Source organism: Drosophila teissieri, chromosome 3L (assembly GCF_016746235.2).
Source record: "Drosophila teissieri strain GT53w chromosome 3L, Prin_Dtei_1.1, whole genome shotgun sequence".
NCBI classification, from domain to species: Eukaryota; Metazoa; Arthropoda; class Insecta; order Diptera; family Drosophilidae; genus Drosophila; species Drosophila teissieri.
In genome coordinates, this window is record NC_053031.1 from 9,378,045 (window position 1) to 9,395,030 (window position 16,986).

Sequence of the window (16,986 nt, forward strand, 5' to 3'; positions counted from 1 at the left end):
AGGGCTAAAAAAATACCAAATTTATTTGGATCAAGGTGGCAACTCTGCGTGGAACTGTAGCCCTGCATGCCTTGTTTAACCCATATGACATGTTGCGTCTTTAATATTGACCCTAATTTAATTGCTTACGTTAGTGAGCAAATATACCCTACACAAATTCTAGTTTTCTTTAAATACTTACCAAATAAAGTAATAATACTAATTTAGGAGAGTACATTAAAATAAAGGTAAAGTTCTTCGTATGGAGACTGGTTATTAAAACAAATTTAATATATTGATGATCTATTTTTGAAATTAACAAATAAATAAGAATTTTATAAGTATTTCATTAAGCCTTTTAAAAACGTTTAGGCTTGCACTTTTATATATAAAAAACATATATAGAACGCATAAGGGTTAAAGATTATGAATCATTTACCGAGAAAGTTAAATTTGGATACTTCTCCCATTTAAAGCGTACAATTCCCAGCGAGTCAGCAGTTTTACCACGGCAGCGAGTTAATAAACATCTCTATATCATTCAGTTCCGTAGTTTTAGCCGATTTACAACGCCATTAGTCCGTAGATTTAGGGAAAAACCAGTGCGTGGAATAGGAAAACCACATCGAAAACCCAGTGAAAATGTACGGCATTGATAATTACCCCAAGAATTATCATGCCAGTGGCATTGGCCTTGTCAATTTGGCGGCCTTGGGCTACAGCAAGAATGAAGTCAGCGGCGGGAGCGAAGGAGCAGCCCCCAAACCCTCGGCGGGTCTCTACCCCTCGTTGCCCTATCCATCATCCGAATCCGTGGGCGGAATGCCATATGTGGTGAAGCAGACGAGACATGCCCAGAATGCCTCGTACGCGGGACACCCAATGGGTATGGGAATGCCTGTGCCAGGAGCCCCCTCAGCGCCGGCACCCTATCCAAGTGCCACGCCATACCCGGGAGCAGGACTTTATCCCAGTCTGCCATCAGCGAACGCGTCTTCGCTGCCATACCCCACTGCGCCAATGGCACCCTATCCAACCGGTATGCCCTATCCAACTGGCATGCCGCAGCCCAATCTCCCCTATCCGGCTGCTCCGCTTGCACCATATCCATCTGCCATGCCCGGTTTGCCCAGTATGCCAATGCCGTACGCTCCCATGCCAACGAGTCCGGCTCCGCAGCACAGTGCCGGATTCCCAGCACTGCCTTATCCCTCGGCTCCGCCACCGGCCAGTGCTCCAACCCAGGAGGAGGAACCTTCTGTCGGCGTGGCCGAGCTAAGCTTCACCAGCGTGAAGGTGCCCGAGAACCAGAACATGTTTTGGATGGGTCGCAAGGCCACTAGTACCCGGCAGAACAGCGTGAACAAAGGCGATTTCGAATCACTGCGCGCCAGCTGCGTGGCCAATGGAACCATGTTCGAGGATCCCGATTTTCCGGCCACCAACGCTTCGCTGATGTACTCACGGCGACCGGATCGCTATTACGAGTGGCTGCGCCCAGGTGACATCGTCGATGATCCGCAGTTCTTCGTGGAGGGCTATTCACGATTCGATGTGCAACAAGGAGAACTTGGCGATTGGTAAGGCAAAACACATTTAAACATAAGTGGACATAAATTAAGAAATGTAACAATCCTTCACAGCTGGCTCCTGGCTGCAGCTGCCAATCTGACGCAGGACTCGACGCTCTTCTTCAGGGTGATCCCGCCGGATCAGGACTTCCAGGAGAACTACGCTGGCATCTTCCACTTCAAGTTCTGGCAGTACGGCAAGTGGGTGGAAGTGGTCATTGATGACCGACTGCCCACCTATAATGGCGAGCTGATCTACATGCACTCTACGGAGAAGAACGAGTTTTGGAGCGCCCTGCTGGAGAAGGCTTACGCCAAGCTCCACGGATCTTATGAAGCACTCAAGGGTAAGAAATGAAATATTATCAGCATTGTGGCATGCCAAAATTTATTTCTAGTTTCTAATAATACACTATGCTTATCATAGGTTCTTAAAGAAAACAGATTTCCGGTTAGAACTTTGCTGTAGAGATCTGAAATTTAAATACTTTCATTCTAAAGCCTAAAAAACTATATGGTAAACTTATCCCCACACTTAGGCGGCACCACGTGCGAGGCCATGGAGGACTTCACTGGCGGCGTCACCGAGTGGTACGACATCAAGGAGGCTCCCCCAAATCTATTCAGCATCATGATGAAGGCCGCCGAGCGCGGTTCGATGATGGGTTGCTCCTTGGAGCCGGATCCACATGTTCTGGAAGCAGAGACGCCACAAGGATTGATCCGCGGTCATGCCTACTCCATTACCAAGGTATGCCTAATGGACATCTCGACGCCGAATCGTCAAGGAAAGTTGCCCATGATCCGTATGCGTAATCCATGGGGCAACGATGCCGAGTGGAGCGGTCCGTGGAGTGACAGCTCGCCGGAGTGGCGCTTCATACCAGAGCACACGAAGGAGGAGATTGGCTTGAATTTCGATAGGGACGGCGAGTTTTGGATGTCCTTCCAGGACTTCCTCAATCACTTTGATCGCGTGGAAATCTGTAACTTGTCGCCCGACTCGCTGACTGAGGATCAGCAGAACAGCTCTCGCCGCAAGTGGGAAATGTCCATGTTCGAGGGAGAGTGGACATCGGGCGTAACAGCCGGAGGTTGCAGAAACTTCCTGGAGACCTTCTGGCACAACCCACAGTATATCATATCGCTCGAGGATCCCGACGACGAGGATGATGATGGCAAGTGCACAGCTATTGTGGCCCTCATGCAGAAGAACCGACGTAGCAAGCGCAACGTGGGCATCGACTGCCTGACCATCGGATTTGCTATATATCACCTCACAGACCGTGACATGGAAGTGAAGCCCCAAGGACTGAACTTCTTTAAGTACCGAGCTTCGGTGGCCCGTTCACCACATTTTATCAACACGCGCGAGGTCTGCGCTAGGTTTAAGTTGCCACCTGGCCACTACCTGATTATTCCATCGACCTTCGATCCGAATGAGGAGGGCGAGTTCATTATTCGCGTCTTCTCGGAGACGAGGAACAACATGACGGAGAACGACGATGAGGTTGGCTTTGGCGAGACCGACGATCGCATTGCACCGTCTCTGCCGCCACCAACTCCAAAGGAGGAGGATGATCCGCAGCGCATTGCACTGCGTCGTCTGTTCGACAGCGTGGCTGGCAGCGATGAGGAAGTGGACTGGCAGGAGCTGAAGCGCATCCTGGACCACTCAATGCGCGATGTTATGGTGGGCACTGATGGCTTCTCCAAGGATGCCGTGCGTTCGATGGTGGCCATGCTGGACAAGGATCGCTCCGGTCGCCTTGGTTTCGAGGAGTTCGAAGCTCTGCTTACCGATATTGCCAAGTGGCGGGCGGTCTTTAAGCTATATGACCCACGTCGCACTGGCAGTATTGATGGATTCCATCTGCGAGGAGCACTCAATTCGGCTGGTTACCATCTGAACAACCGGCTCCTGAATGCCCTGGCCCATCGCTACGGATCGCGGGAGGGACAAATACCATTCGACGACTTCTTGATGTGTGCCATCAAGGTGAGGACGTTCATCGAGATGTTCCGCGAACGGGACACGGATAACACGGACACGGCCTTCTTCAACTTGGACGACTGGCTGGAGCGAACAATTTACTCTTAAATTACTTGCAATTGCTACTAATCTAATCCTAAGTGCAACGTATACTTAATCCACCTGTGCATTACATTATTCATGCATTCAAATGAGCAAAGCAAAACACACAGATCCATGACGATGCGGCCCAGAGATGAAAAGAGATACACTCACTGAGCCAACAAGAAAATCTTATCTATATGACCAAATCCGGAAATACAAATCATGTGGCGAAATTGGAGTGGCCTTGGAATGGCACGAGGTTGCTATGCACGATAAACAGTATAAAAACCGAATACACAATTTATACAATTAACGCCATAGAATTTATACTATGTTGAGCAACTGGAGGGATGACTAACAGCAATCATCAATAAAAAAATGTGCTCCATGCACCTGGACAAGAGCCGGAAATTTTTTAGTACAAACTGAACAGTGCATTACTACTTTACCTTACCTTTCGCAACGAGACACTCGGAAAGCCATTTGTACGCATCAACAATATTTATTAGATATACGGAATGAATAAGCATGTATTTTTGTATCATCGTTAGCTCTGAGCAGCCCTTCATATATTTGCCCAGGTGCTACGAATAAGTCCAGCCAAACGCAGTTACCCAATCAAACGTTGTTATTGTTATCAGGAAAGCAACGCGAAGCGAGCAAGCCAATTAATCACTCATCGAATATTTATAAGCTTAAGCAGGATATGAAGATATCAGTCTATATGTAATATGTACTCCCCGTATAACGTGTATTTAGTTTTCTGATCAGCAATCTCAAAACATACCTTAAGCACCCTCTACGTCAAAATAAGTGTTGAACTAATTTAAATTAACCAATTGGGTTTAGAGGCTCTTTGTTGAACGCTTTTATACTGTACTATAATTTTTGTGAACAATTTAACTAATCAAAATTACTCCTTTATGCAATTGTTACTATTAATAATTTGTTGTGCGACTTTTTTATGTATGTAAATAAAAGGCAGTGATGATGCAGTCTACTTGACGACTATAACCACATCGGCACCGTTCGGGACTCCAGCGTCGACCATTATTTGCTTCATGTCGTCTATTTGCAGGTTGTTATCGGAGGCCAAGTTGTTCAGAACCTCCAGAAAGTCTTCGTACTCCAATCGCCACTTCCTAGAGCAAGTTTATTATAAAGAAAGAGATTATGTATAGGATTGATATAATTCAAGCAGTTTTACGCACTTGTATCGCATGTAAATGAGGCCCGTTTGAGTTCGAGTGATGGGATTGGGCATGAGCTTGGCCTGCTCCAGCCAGGCGTCCAGTTGCGAGAGGAGTATGCTGTCGAAGACCTCGTTCTCGATGTCGGTGGGTATAACCTGCCATTAAGTGATTCATGAAATGAAGATCACTTCCAATTAACTGGTTCATCATACCTGGAAATTGGCATACACCATGAACAGGGTGTCCAGCGTGTGCTTCTTTGGTTTATCCTCATCATCGGCCATGGTGTGTGTTTGGATTAGTAGTGCATTAAATCGAATGTGTACAATTGAGAATGCTTTCCCCTGGCAGATAAAGAGTAGTATTCTGTGTGGGTGTCGAGGCAATATGTGTATTTTGAATTGTTTTGTTGATAAACAAAACGTACAGAGAACCGGGGGCTATCTAGACAACTGTTGCCATGGGCACGAGCGTCGTTTTAGAATTGTTTACTGCGGAAGTCTTCAACGACCCCTTGGACGTATATCGCCAGTTTGGGATCCCACCCCTGGTATCTGATATTCTCCGTGGCATACGGCGCCTCGATGACCACCTGATGCAGTATATTGATCGCCACATGGTCGCCTTGGCTCTGCCAATTGATCGCGGGATCGCCGAAACGCTTGACCAACAGCCTGAACAGAGCTTGACCAAAGGGCGAAGCATTCGGGTGATAGCTCCGGCAGGAAAGAGTACGATGTTCGGTTGCGTATCGGAATCGTTCTCGGATCTACAATCGCAAATGGTTGAGTGAGGGCTCTCAAATATCTATATAGAGATTATACTAAGGGGATATTGATCGGTTCTGGGAGCTGAACATCATCCAAGGGCTGCATTTCCTTCACTATTTCGATGTCCACGCACAGGGATAAGTTCACGATGGTCAGGTTGCAGATGGTCTGTTCGTCGCCACCGCCCTTGCTCGATGGACACTTCATCATCAGCATTTTCACGCCCAGATCAAAGGCCACCACCTGGGGAATTGAGCATATTATATAATGTGGAAGTAAATATAAACATAAAATTTATGAGTTACCTCTCCCGAAAAGTTTTCGCCAAAACAAGTTTTGCAGCGCACTATAGAGCCCACAGTGAAGCAAGGAGCCAAGGATGACATTTTGGTCAAGAGATAAACTTTAAAAATGAAATCGAATTGGCCAGCCGATGTCCGATGTCAAGTTCAAGGCACTCTACGAGTTCCGTAGTCTTGCCGTCGTTTTGGTCGCCAAAAAGTCGGTGGTGCTTGTGGTTTTATTTCTTTTTATTTACAGTGTATGTATGCTAATTTATAATGTACTAAATATAAATGTTGTATATATATATATATATTTCAAAAGTAAACCGTTCCTTTTAATCATATATATATATGCATTTCGCATTTTAGCAGTTGCTGTCTAAATTGATTTTTGTTTTTTGGATCTGCATGAGCGTTGCTTGTTCTCTGTTGTTCAAGAAGTGTTGCTTTGTTTATTTTCATTATAATTATGTATGTATGGTATATATGCGCGTATGTATGTACCTTTATTAGCACTATTAGCATACCCTTCAAATTATTTCTAACGCCAAGAAACAAAACACGCTTTCTGCTGCTTTGGCGCGAACTGAGAAAAGTGCATTGGATAAATTCTAGGCAACACAAAACTCAAAAGCGTATCAACGAATACGTAATATGTAAATACCGAAATAGTTGCAGGACACGCACGAACGGATAACAAATCGGACACTTAAACAACGAAACTGTACAATCTTTAAAATGGAGCCTGACGATTCTAAAAATGAGATGCACTGTGGATTGATCGATCGCTGGCCTAAAAACTAATGACTGCCTACAGATTTCGGTTTCTCATTTAGCACTTTAATGGTAGTTGCTTCCGCGACTCTTGAAATATTTGCTTTTAGTATAGTGTGTAGTTATTTACGGCCTTAATATCCTAATTATGCTTTTCAAAATCACTTTAAACGGGGACCTCATTTCGTAAATTTAGCTAGGTTTGCTTTTAGTTTTGCTCGAAACAAAGAATTTTTGTAGCTGGACTGCTGGAGAAATGTTCATATGTTCCGTCTGCAAATTGGCTGCTTGTGTTTAGTTTTAAATTTAATATCAAAAGGAATGATATATATGAATAATATATATAAAAATAAAACAATGCACTTTCTTCCTTGCTACTGGCCCCGTGCTTTAGCTTTACATTGGCCCATCGATGGCGCTCACTTTAAGGCGGAAATAGTAGGCAGACCGGGCCAGCATGCACCCTGAAATCACGAACAGCGCCACGTAGAGGAAGTACATGCCACCGTGATCCTAGAAAAGAATAGGAAACAAATGTGGGTTTAGAAAATCACATACTTCGGCTGTATTTAAATGGCTTACCGAAGCAATCGAGTATGTGCCGATGGTAACACCGATGCCGGTGATGAGGAACAGCAGCGCCACAATGGCGAACATCACGGCGCGGCTGTTAGCAAAGCGCGAACCCACCGATGAGACCTTCCTGCAGTGTGGACACCGGGCCAAGGCGTTGTGATACGTGTTGAACTGCAAGAGCAAGCTTTAGAAGACTCCTGCTGAAGTGATTTCGAATAATAGCTTACCAAAAACGTGTCCGAACAATGGCCACAAGTGACGCGGCACATGCCCGGCATGGTTGGCACGGGCGGGGTGACGGGACTTGGGGCCAGGTTGATGATCCTCTTGCAATTGGGCCTTGGACAAGCGATCCGCTGCGACGAGCTCTTGCAGATTAACAAACAGTTGCATGGGCAGCGAACGTACTTCTTGCCCGGTGGAGCGTTCCGAATGGGCTGTGGATCGCCAAAGGAGTATTGAGTTACAATTGGAATCGAAGAATATTGTTCGAACTACTCACAGTAGCCTCATTGCAGTGGGTGCACTTGACCACGTGCTGCTCCCGCTTCGTGGTGATGTCAATCATGTGTTGACATACCCGACAGGTGACCATCGGCACGCCTCCTGTGTTGGTGCTCTGCTGATATGGCGGCGGCAGCTCATCAGGTCCAATGCAAGGCACTGCCGTTGGTGCGCCATTGCCTAAAATTGCATTGCAAAGTATTAATGACTACTTATAATGAGATGTAGACCTATGCCCTTCGAAGCCAAGACCTTTGGTGTAGAATAAATACATCTCGCCAGCAGAGTTCCCTCAACCACACTGCTCATCTGGCGAAGATTGGCTCGCGGAGGGAGTGAGAACTGCATTTTCTGATAGTGTGTGGCTCTGGGAAGCTGCGATAAACCAAATGGGTCAATGTTTTGGCTTTATGAATGCAGCTTTCCTGTCCCAGCATTAAACTAGAGCAGCTAGACCGCAGTTGTGGTTCTCGTCTCTCGAGCAAAACAAGTTCGAACTTTGTGCAAGGAAAGACAAAGAAGACATCGCACACACTCTCCAGGAAGATCGTTTATTATAATTGGATTAAACAAATTAAAACCACCAAAATATGTTTTCAGTATATGCTGTTCCTATACAAAATTTCATTTCGTCGAATCAGCTGATTTAAACCACTTATTGGAAACATGGAAAGTCCCTTGTAACTAAACACTTACAGAGTATATTAATGATATGGGTAAGCTTTCCCTGAGCTGCAGATCAGGTTCCTTGGTAAACAATGGAACCGCTGCTCATCGCAGACCTCAATGCCTTTATTTTCGCCCTGCACTGCGATAAGGCAGCGAATCACATGATGACTCATGGACTTGGCTGCCCCCGCTTAACCACCACTTTACGAACACCTCCACATCGATGCTGATTAAACAGCTGTGGGGAACGCTTTTTACGCTGATTACGGGCGTCCTAGCATAAACAATAACAAAGACGGTGCGAATATCTGGCCGATACCGGCATCGAGTACATACAAACGATGTTCACATTATAATAAGAGTTGGAGATAATATGACACTTTTTTTTTGAGGTGTACGTGGCCAATTTGACATTTAGGCCAAACCAATCATTTAATATTAACTATTCTTAAAAAAAAAAAGGAAACTTCAATATACTGGGCCCTATAACTTTAAGATCAATATGAATGTGGAACATATTAATTTGTAAAAATGCTGGGCAATTTAAGATAGAATTTGGGCATAAGTTTTTCTCCCTGTGCTGCTCTTCACTCCCCCCGCCCATTGAGCATTTATGACTCAGTTGGGTGAAGTGTGAAAATGCCCAGCGAGACGGCAAGCAGACAACTCGGAATCACGGCGGTGGATGCGGATAAGTGGAGCGCCCGCACACTTGTTGGGCTTCCAATGGGCCGCCCGGCTGATTGGATGCGGGTTCAATGGCCGGCTTTACTGTAACGATACGCACCGTCCTCGTTTGTGGCCACCGATGAGCTGCTGCCCGGATTATCGGTACCCTCGTCCACGGCGTCCACGGAATTGTAGCCGTTGCCGTCGTCCTTGTTGATCAGGCTCTGTCGCTCTGGATCCGCCATGGTGGATTATCTCCCGATAATTGGTTACCTAAATCCGGATTATAATCTCTATGTGCTGGTGCAACTCCCGTTAGGCTGCACTCCCAATTGCCTTTGTTTTGTTGTTGCTGTTGCTGCGGGGGCTGCTGCAACGCGTTGATTTCAACTGGAAAACGAGTGGGAAATCCAATAGTTTAGTTGTTGTGCCACATAATTTCGGACGCAACGAGTTCTTTGTTCACGATTCAGCAGTTGGTTTTTTTTTCCTTCGTCGCGGTTTTCACTCGCGTTTATTGAAACACATCCTCCCTTTTTTCCCTTTTCGGCATGCGCCGCAATTAATCAATTCTATGCTGCTGCATGTGCAACGCCCACGCGAGCTCGTTTGTCGCACTCACACAGTTGACATTTGGTTATTATTCTGGCAATTGCGTTAATTGTTTAACAATTGCTGGCCATATTTGTGCTATATTTTACCTTATTTTTGTTGAAAATGCACTGCCGTCGCTGCGATCTGGCCACACTCTGGCTGGCTATCTGGCAACGTTATGCAGTCGGAGGCACTGCCAGGGAGTTGCCACTTCGGTAAAATGGTACAGAACTAGTTCAGCAAAACATTGCTTATTGCTGGAACCAAAACAATTCCGCCACGGCTTATAACAAATATGTCAAAAAGCACAAAGAAATGTAATAAAAGTGCCAGTAAGGATTCTGACAGCGAAGAAGGTTCTAACAGTGGCAAGAATAACACCTCCACAAGTTCCAGTGACTTTGAAACTAGCAGAAAACACAAATTACGTCGCAGATCAACTCAAAATGTTTCATATCATTATAAAGCGCTGCCCATGCGCGTAGTTGGCGAAAATGCTGTTACACTGGCACAAACTCCCAGCTCCTCTCGCGATATAACTCTAAGCTCAGCTCAAATAATTGAAGACAGTTCCGATTCGGAGTTTCACATTTCGAACGATACCAGCAGCGATGAGCCGGCCAACAAATCCTTAACATTTACGGCTCGTCCAATTGAGAAATATGATTTGGAATATATAAGAAAATTACGTAAGCGCAGAAAGAAGCCGAGTAAAACATTATATATTGATTAAATTTCAAATATCAACTGTTGACCAGGGCTGTCAAAATCAAATGCCCGGCTATTACTCAACACTGGCAACGCAAGCCAGGGTTGGCTAGTGCGTTTTTGGAGTAGTGGTAAATTTTTACAAGCATAACTATTTACACTGATTTTATGTAAATAAAACAAACAAAACGTAGCAAAATTAAGCGCAAAGTGTAAGTAGAACTCGTGGGCGTTCGGGCCACATGAAATCCCAGGTATAGGCACTGGAATTCCAAGAGAAAATCGCCGATGATTTCATTTCCATGCAGTGCGTTGTTGTATGGGAAACTTCGTCGTAGCTATTTGTTGTTGTTGTTGCTGCTCATCATCATCATCCTCGTTGTTTTCGTTGTTGTTGTTGCTGCCGCAGCAGCTGCGTCACAAAAATGATTTTTGTTTAATTTGATTTTATTTACATTTTATATGGACAGAACCGACTGCCATTTTAGGGCATCGAACCAGAACAACAGCAACAGCAACAAGAAAATCAGGGCAAACACCTGTTTCTAATTGATTTTTCACTTTTCTTCACCGACTTATAGACTATTCACCACCCAACACGAAACAACAAAAAAACAAAACTTCGACTTGAACAACAACTGTGTTTTGGCATTTTAATCAGAGCAATTAAAAACAAAGCAGCTAAAAAACACGAATAATTACCCATGCAGGAATAGACCAACCGTAGTACCTAGTATTGTGTAGAAATTAAAAGTTAAATCAATTCGAACGAACGAAATTTCAAACCCAGTTTGACCACCGATTAGTACACAAATCACAAAAAGAAGTCAGCAGCCAAGGATAATTCTTAGAAATGGAGTCGCCACCGATGTTCAATAGTGTGGAAGATGAGTGCAGATATTGGAAGGAACGATCCAAGCAGTACCACAAAGAGTAAGTTCCCAAATCCCTTTTTAAATCTCTGAGATCAGTCAAATAGCTCAGTTCAACTTATTATTTCCAGATGGACAGACGTGAAACAGGAGTACGACGAGTTCGTGGAGCATTCCCGCGAAATGGAAATAGAAATGGACGCCACTCTGGACCAGAAGCAGAGTATAATCAAAGATCTCACAGCCAAACTAACAATGTTTGAGCGGGAAAACGAGTCTCTCAAGGTGGCTATAACCTAAACCCGACTTACACTTACTGAGATTAAAACTAAGTTTTATGAAAGCTATGAAATTGATTTAGTTTTGTATGGTGTTATTCTCCGTATTTTAATTGCAAGCGGCCTTGAACTCCTTGCCCACAAGCTCATTCTTTACAATTATTATATCCTCAGGTCAAGTTGGACTCGCATGGCATCGAAATGTCAAACATGGAGAAGCAGCTGGAAACGATGAAGAAGGATCGCGACACCATGAAGGTGCACCTGCGGCAGCTGGAGCAGAAAAATGACGATTTGGAGCGTGCCCATCGCATACTCAACGAAAGCATAGAGAATTTCGAGAAAATGCTGGATCAGGCCTACGAGAAGAACGCCCTGCTAGAGCTGGAAGTGGATGAAAAGGGATTGCTGCAGGAAAAACTGCAGCGGTTGATGGATGAGACGAGAGGTGGGTGCTTCTAGGGATACCGAATTGAAAACTAATTCATCAACTGTATTTCAGATCTCAAACAAGAGCTGAACGTCAAGTCACGCTTTACCCCAGTGGTCAATGGAACGAGCATTCCCACGGCAAACGACACAAATACGGTCAACAGCTCGATGAACTCGTCCGCCTCGCTGCCAAATGGTATTGTGGCCAATGGCGATCTGGTAAACCACGACAATACTGTCGCCACAAGAGCCACCAGCGTCAGCGTAAACGCCCTCAATGGCAGCTTAGTTAATAGAAACGAATATAACCAGCAGCATTCGCTTAAAAGTAAGATACTCAGTTCCCTAAAGAAAACCAGACGTGTGCTAAAACTGTCCAAGTCGAATCGCCAAACATTCAAGCCTTGCATTTAATTTTTTTTTTTTTTTATTTGTTTCTTTTTATTTGTTTGCCACAAAGATAGCCCGTTTAAGTACCTCATCAATTGTAATTGTATTGTAAATTATTAAAATTAAGAGCCCAAATGTGACGAAAGAGTTTGCAACATTTCTAGTAGGCGATTTGTTTACGTTTTGTGTTTGCGTCTGTAGCTAGTAGTTGACCAACTAACCTCTCGACTAACATGCTGTGTATGTGTGCTTCCTCTTGCAGATCCCGAGAACCAAATCAATGGCAATTCCATGAACCCCAGCTCCCGCACAACGGCGCTCAACATTGTGGCCGACATGTTAAGAAAACTAAACGTAAGTCCCTCCGAAAACTATAAGTCCAGCATGCCAACCTCCCACATTCCTTGTTTCGTCTACACTTTCCCTGAACCCTCACTCCCACCATCAGCTTATGTGTTTTTCCGTATGTTTTTAGTGGGACAAGGCACTGCTATGTCCCGATTGCGAAAAGTTTCGCTGCATTTGCGAGCGCCCGGCAACTCTGCAGCCGCCGCCATCGGCCAGCGAGTCGAGTCTCTTTCGCCGCGCCTTTGGCGGCAGCAGCAGCTCGGTGGCCACCAGTAGCGCCCAGTCCACGCCCGCCAGCGATTGGAGTTCCTCCGGAAGCCTCAGTGCGGGCTCAAACATTTTCAGGCGCTTCGCCGAGCGCATGCGCAACTCGCCAGACGCCAGCCTGCCGCTTTGACAATGCCAATGCGCTCCAAACTTTAAGGCTAATTTTAGTGCCCTCCGCTTGCATTTATTAATTGCATTGGTTAATAAATACAAAACTTATTTGTACCTTATTTTATGTTCTTTGTTTTTGTTCGTTGAGCACTTGCATTCCGCTTAAGATGGCATATATCCAAAGTGCAATTCAGTTTTGAAAGCCGAGTCTAGGAATTGTAATTTCAAGTACCCACAAAGTGTGTGATTTTTGATAGGAAACTTTTAGAACCACTTGGCCATATATATTTTATGTTCCTATAGTTGTTCTATAGTTGATTTTTGATAAATTTTACTGACTTGTGCCTAATTCGCTCTTGTTTTGTATACTTTGCAGGCCATGGAGACGAAACTGAAGACGTACCGCGAGAATGGCCAGCCCATGCCGCAGCGACACCGCTCCTCCCAGCAGTCTACACATCCGGCGCTGGCCGGACTGCCTTGTCTCTCGCTGGATGCCGAGTAGTGTGGATTACGGCCTCGGCGTGATCCTTAAACCCAAACCCAAACCCAATCAACCAGGGCGGGATACTGTTCAGTTGGCTTTACGTTTACGTTACGTTACTTTAATGTTACTGTTAGCATTAATTTAGCTTCTGCTGCCTCTTTATTTATTTGACCTAACTTGACTTTGTATAAACCACTTGCGATATTGATATTATAAATTACACAACAGTTAATGTTGTTGTTTCGAGCCCAACATATAACATGCCTTAGTACGAATTAAGTGTATACCTCTAAGCTAAGTACCCACTCGGTTCACTTTTAACTTAAATTGTTAACTGCAACACAATTGTTTTGGCATACAATGTGTTTAGCGACTAAGTTTAAAGTTGATTACCCAGCAAAACAAGCGAAGAAGCTCTGTCCAAGTATTATACTTCAAGCGGACAACCAATACTCGTAGCGTTTAGGAAAAAGACAAGATCTAACCCGGAAAAAAAGAAATATCAAAACGATCATCTAGTTATATTCTAACTATTTCCCCAGAGCTATTTTCTGTTTATATTTACGACCGAATATAAATTTGTAAAAATGCAAAATATTGCTAACGGCAAACTGTATAAAGCATAACAAAAATCCAACGAACAGGCAAACAAAGTATATATATATATGTATGGAATAATAAAGAGCAAAATAATTAGTTTAATAGAAAACCACCCACAAGCACTTCACTGTCAATGCCGTGTGCGTTGCAACTAATTAGTTTTAAATATTATTTGAGTTCATTACACAAGGTGAATGCTGCGTCAATTCCTATGCCAAGGCCAAAATTTCCGCTTCGAGAGCTTTTCGCAGGGGAAACTTTCTCCGTTTTAGATCCATTTCATGGCGGATTTCATCCTGAGCTTTACCCCAAGCACGGAGTTGAGCTGAGATGGTGGATGGAGTCGGCTGGTGGACGCACCAAGGTGCTCCACGGTGGACGAAATAAACTGGATTTGATGCCGACCTTGCTGGCGGGAAGGTCCGTTGGCGGTAAGCTAATGAAAGTACTCTGCTTTTTATAAGTAAGCACGGGTTAGCGTCGTCGAGTGTTTGGCATTAGGCGAGCCATACTGGCTGCCTGGCTGGAAAACTTCTTTCTCAGATTTTAAATCCGCCACAACAAATGCAGCAAGGGAAAACTGGGTGAAAAATGAAAATATGACACAAGCTTTTATCATACGCAGAGCACTTTACCAGGGAAAAGGGACGGACTTTCTGGTCCTGGTCTTTGCTGCTCTTGTTTGCTGCTGAGTGCATTGTTTGCTCCCGAGGGCGGACTGTGCGGCATGGGCGGTCTAGGTGGTCCAGGGGGCGTGGCAGTGGCCATAAGCGGATTGGGAATGGCACAATGCAATTGCCGTTTGAAATAAAAGTGAGCAGACACAAAGCCAGTCCTGCATGACTGCACCGAAAAACAATTCGGATGCATCGGTGTCTATAAGACTTAGTTCGAAATGTAGCTATGCAGCTATTTATTTATTTATTTCACAAAAGAAACCATCAATAAATATTGGTTTGATTCTTCTTTTAGGTAAATTATTCGCAGTATTCTATTTTTAAAGGTTTTAAGCAGTATTAAAATTATGGAATGAACTATTTTTTGATGTAATTATCATTAAATATTGAAACACAAATGAATCTAACATGAAGTATAATGTTATACTGCTTTTCTAAAAGTGAGTTGGTTACGTTGAAACTGGGAACTGAAAGTTATCCCCTTCCAATGCCGCCCTTTTTTCAAAAGTAATTTGAAGAATCTGCCCCGTTTTTTTGCGCCGAGCCTGTCGCCTGATGAAGTCCCGCGAGAGGGACGATCCCTGGCAGCTAATTAACTGGCCGCGGATACCAGTTGCCCAGGAGCACAAAGGCCAACAATCAGGACCTGGCCAACAGTCCCAATAAGCGGGTCAAGCTCGGAACTGCGAGCGAACCCGATTTGCCCTCTGCAAGGCAAACAAACTCAATTGTTTCGGCATAAAAAACGAGCAAACAGCTCGTAAAAAACTGTATCAAAACACTGGCTTAAAGTGAAAGCTTTCGAAACGCTTCAAAAAACAGGGTGTAAAGTCTGTTGGCCAAATTATCAAAGTCATTAAACGAATGGCTTAAAGACTTCAGACTGAGTGTATAATTTAAATCGGTAACTGGCCGAAAAGTGGCTGTTATACATTTTGGTTATTGGTCGTAATTTAAGTCCTTAGAACTTTTGGGAGAGTTGTTTACAGGTAATTTATCTTTATCGGAAACCTTAGGTAATTTTATTTTTTATTTTTCATTTAGTTTTAGAAGTTACTGAACTACGAATTGGGTCTACATTTATGTTCTTGCAATTGTTGTGTTTTATTTGATATCTTAATCTTAGGATCTTTTAGAATATTATTTATTTATTACATTTATTTTAGATTCACCTTCAAAGTGTAGCCTTAAAAACCCTTGAGAATGACTTAGCACTCATTTCTCATGCTGTAAACATTAATTTCCCGAAAAGAACCAGACAGGAAACCGGATTCGAATTCCTACTGTATCATTATCTACTAATTCCGTTTCGCATGAAATTTTTGGCTACCAACGAATTCCACTTCCGGCGGCACCCTCTAAAAATTGGCGAGGGTGGCCCAAAGGTTTACGGCATTTATGGTCTTTAAATATTTAAAATACGCGACGCGTCGTCGTAATGTAGGCACGGAAACGAGTACACAAACGGAAATAATGATGAGGTGTGTATGCCTTTGTTTTTGGTGCTTTGCGGGTGCCCGAGGGTCCTGGAAGCCAGGACTATCCACTTCGCATATCCGTATAGCAGCTGTATAGTCCTGGGCCCAGCCTAAACATCAAACAAAATCGATATGTGGGCGGTGTGTATGATTTTTGGTATAAACAAGCAACAAGCAGGGCACACAGGACATACACCATACACACACACACACCATACACACACACACACATACACTTTAGCTGGCCGGGGGTTTGGTCCTTGCTTTGTTTGAGCGCCGCAGGACGCTCATTTTTCGTAATGAGTTTGTCTACGGGCGGAGGATGGGCCAACGCCAAACCTGAACTGGCTGCAGCAGGACCAACTACTGGAACCGAATCTGTTGGCCCAAACTCGGCATATCCCTGCAAAGTATTTTCCTTTTCTGGGTTAAAAACGGTTGGCACACATCACTGGGGGAAAGCATATTTGTTTACTGGATAGCTGCAGCTTACAAAGGGCTTGATCTGCACAAAAATGCGGTGCTACCTTTTGACTTGAAAGAGACAACTGAAATTATGTTTTTTGCTTTATTATTATTTTACTTTCAACTATTTACATTGAAAAGTTTTGCATCTCTTTATATTATATTATATTTAAGGCAGTCAAATATTTAGGATATTGTTCTTTAAGAGGTACA

At 44.1% G+C, this 16,986-nt stretch overlaps 6 protein-coding genes across 10 annotated transcripts; 3 read left to right on the top strand and 3 right to left on the bottom strand.

The window, feature by feature from the left end:
* Positions 1 to 408: 408 nt before the first annotated feature.
* On the top strand, positions 409 to 4,333 carry LOC122618391 (calpain-B). The gene is made up of 3 exons (XM_043794800.1): positions 409 to 1,559; positions 1,623 to 1,897; positions 2,090 to 4,333. The coding sequence occupies exons 1-3, from the start codon at positions 622 to 624 to the stop codon at positions 3,649 to 3,651; spliced, it is 2,775 nt and encodes a 924-aa protein (XP_043650735.1). The 5' UTR covers positions 409 to 621; the 3' UTR covers positions 3,652 to 4,333.
* A 133-nt stretch (positions 4,334 to 4,466) lies between these two features.
* Positions 4,467 to 5,386, bottom strand: LOC122618396. Its single transcript, XM_043794809.1, has 4 exons — positions 5,248 to 5,386; positions 5,033 to 5,186; positions 4,839 to 4,975; positions 4,467 to 4,769 (listed from the first exon to the last, which is right to left on the bottom strand). The coding sequence occupies exons 2-4, from the start codon at positions 5,102 to 5,104 to the stop codon at positions 4,625 to 4,627; spliced, it is 354 nt and encodes a 117-aa protein (XP_043650744.1). The 5' UTR covers positions 5,105 to 5,186; positions 5,248 to 5,386; the 3' UTR covers positions 4,467 to 4,624.
* On the bottom strand, positions 5,046 to 6,051 carry LOC122618394 (protein Hezron). 2 transcript variants are annotated; one of them, XR_006326021.1, is made up of 4 exons: positions 5,896 to 6,051; positions 5,645 to 5,833; positions 5,248 to 5,589; positions 5,046 to 5,186 (listed from the first exon to the last, which is right to left on the bottom strand). XR_006326021.1 is itself a non-coding variant. In XM_043794807.1 (3 exons), exons 1-3 carry the CDS (start codon positions 5,974 to 5,976, stop codon positions 5,299 to 5,301), a joined length of 561 nt encoding a protein of 186 aa, XP_043650742.1. In that variant the 5' UTR covers positions 5,977 to 6,051; the 3' UTR covers positions 5,105 to 5,298. The 2 variants fall into 2 exon arrangements, 1 of the variants encoding a protein (XP_043650742.1); XM_043794807.1 differs by having other exon boundaries at positions 5,105 to 5,589.
* Positions 6,052 to 6,102: 51 nt separating this feature from the next.
* LOC122618393 (type 1 phosphatidylinositol 4,5-bisphosphate 4-phosphatase) lies at positions 6,103 to 9,871 on the bottom strand. 2 transcript variants are annotated; one of them, XM_043794805.1, is made up of 6 exons: positions 9,768 to 9,871; positions 9,185 to 9,456; positions 7,727 to 7,908; positions 7,452 to 7,661; positions 7,231 to 7,395; positions 6,103 to 7,161 (listed from the first exon to the last, which is right to left on the bottom strand). In XM_043794805.1, exons 2-6 carry the CDS (start codon positions 9,309 to 9,311, stop codon positions 7,045 to 7,047), a joined length of 801 nt encoding a protein of 266 aa, XP_043650740.1. In that variant the 5' UTR covers positions 9,312 to 9,456; positions 9,768 to 9,871; the 3' UTR covers positions 6,103 to 7,044. The 2 variants fall into 2 exon arrangements, with proteins under 2 accessions (XP_043650740.1, XP_043650741.1); XM_043794806.1 differs by lacking the exon at positions 9,768 to 9,871 and adding an exon at positions 9,689 to 9,712.
* On the top strand, positions 9,821 to 10,418 carry LOC122618395. Its single transcript, XM_043794808.1, has one exon. It carries the CDS (start codon positions 9,956 to 9,958, stop codon positions 10,391 to 10,393), a length of 438 nt encoding a protein of 145 aa, XP_043650743.1. The 5' UTR covers positions 9,821 to 9,955; the 3' UTR covers positions 10,394 to 10,418.
* Positions 10,419 to 11,159: 741 nt separating this feature from the next.
* On the top strand, positions 11,160 to 14,246 carry LOC122618392 (nuclear distribution protein nudE homolog). 3 transcript variants are annotated; one of them, XM_043794803.1, is made up of 6 exons: positions 11,160 to 11,301; positions 11,372 to 11,525; positions 11,693 to 11,966; positions 12,021 to 12,278; positions 12,603 to 12,694; positions 13,443 to 14,243. In XM_043794803.1, the coding sequence occupies exons 1-6, from the start codon at positions 11,222 to 11,224 to the stop codon at positions 13,569 to 13,571; spliced, it is 987 nt and encodes a 328-aa protein (XP_043650738.1). In that variant the 5' UTR covers positions 11,160 to 11,221; the 3' UTR covers positions 13,572 to 14,243. The 3 variants fall into 3 exon arrangements, with proteins under 3 accessions (XP_043650738.1, XP_043650736.1, XP_043650739.1); XM_043794801.1 differs by lacking the exon at positions 13,443 to 14,243 and adding an exon at positions 12,816 to 13,100; XM_043794804.1 differs by lacking the exon at positions 12,603 to 12,694 and having other exon boundaries at positions 13,443 to 14,246.
* The last annotated feature ends 2,740 nt before the right edge of the window (positions 14,247 to 16,986 follow it).

What these genes read in the sequence shown, in the direction of transcription:
- LOC122618391 (XM_043794800.1), top strand. Translation starts at nt 622, where the DNA reads ATGTACGGCATTGATAATTACCCCAAGAATTATCATGCCAGTGGCATT. An exon ending in CAAGGAGAACTTGGCGATTG is followed by an intron (nt 1,560 to 1,622) that starts GTAAGGCAAAAC and finishes AATCCTTCACAG; the next exon opens with CTGGCTCCTGGCTGCAGCTG. An exon ending in ATCTTATGAAGCACTCAAGG is followed by an intron (nt 1,898 to 2,089) that starts GTAAGAAATGAA and finishes CCCCACACTTAG; the next exon opens with GCGGCACCACGTGCGAGGCC.
- LOC122618392 (XM_043794801.1), top strand. Translation starts at nt 11,222, where the DNA reads ATGGAGTCGCCACCGATGTTCAATAGTGTGGAAGATGAGTGCAGATAT. An exon ending in TCCAAGCAGTACCACAAAGA is followed by an intron (nt 11,302 to 11,371) that starts GTAAGTTCCCAA and finishes TATTATTTCCAG; the next exon opens with ATGGACAGACGTGAAACAGG. An exon ending in GGGAAAACGAGTCTCTCAAG is followed by an intron (nt 11,526 to 11,692) that starts GTGGCTATAACC and finishes TTATATCCTCAG; the next exon opens with GTCAAGTTGGACTCGCATGG.
- LOC122618394 (XM_043794807.1), bottom strand. Translation starts at nt 5,976, where the DNA reads ATGTCATCCTTGGCTCCTTGCTTCACTGTGGGCTCTATAGTGCGCTGC. An exon ending in GCGAAAACTTTTCGGGAGAG is followed by an intron (nt 5,834 to 5,895) that starts GTAACTCATAAA and finishes TCAATTCCCCAG; the next exon opens with GTGGTGGCCTTTGATCTGGG. An exon ending in AACCGATCAATATCCCCTTA is followed by an intron (nt 5,590 to 5,644) that starts GTATAATCTCTA and finishes TTGCGATTGTAG; the next exon opens with ATCCGAGAACGATTCCGATA.
- LOC122618393 (XM_043794805.1), bottom strand. Translation starts at nt 9,311, where the DNA reads ATGGCGGATCCAGAGCGACAGAGCCTGATCAACAAGGACGACGGCAAC. An exon ending in CCCACTGCAATGAGGCTACT is followed by an intron (nt 7,662 to 7,726) that starts GTGAGTAGTTCG and finishes GGCGATCCACAG; the next exon opens with CCCATTCGGAACGCTCCACC. An exon ending in GCACATACTCGATTGCTTCG is followed by an intron (nt 7,162 to 7,230) that starts GTAAGCCATTTA and finishes ATTCTTTTCTAG; the next exon opens with GATCACGGTGGCATGTACTT.
- LOC122618396 (XM_043794809.1), bottom strand. Translation starts at nt 5,104, where the DNA reads ATGGCCGATGATGAGGATAAACCAAAGAAGCACACGCTGGACACCCTG. An exon ending in TGGTGTATGCCAATTTCCAG is followed by an intron (nt 4,976 to 5,032) that starts GTATGATGAACC and finishes ACTTAATGGCAG; the next exon opens with GTTATACCCACCGACATCGA. An exon ending in CTCATTTACATGCGATACAA is followed by an intron (nt 4,770 to 4,838) that starts GTGCGTAAAACT and finishes AACTTGCTCTAG; the next exon opens with GAAGTGGCGATTGGAGTACG.
- LOC122618395 (XM_043794808.1), top strand. Translation starts at nt 9,956, where the DNA reads ATGTCAAAAAGCACAAAGAAATGTAATAAAAGTGCCAGTAAGGATTCT.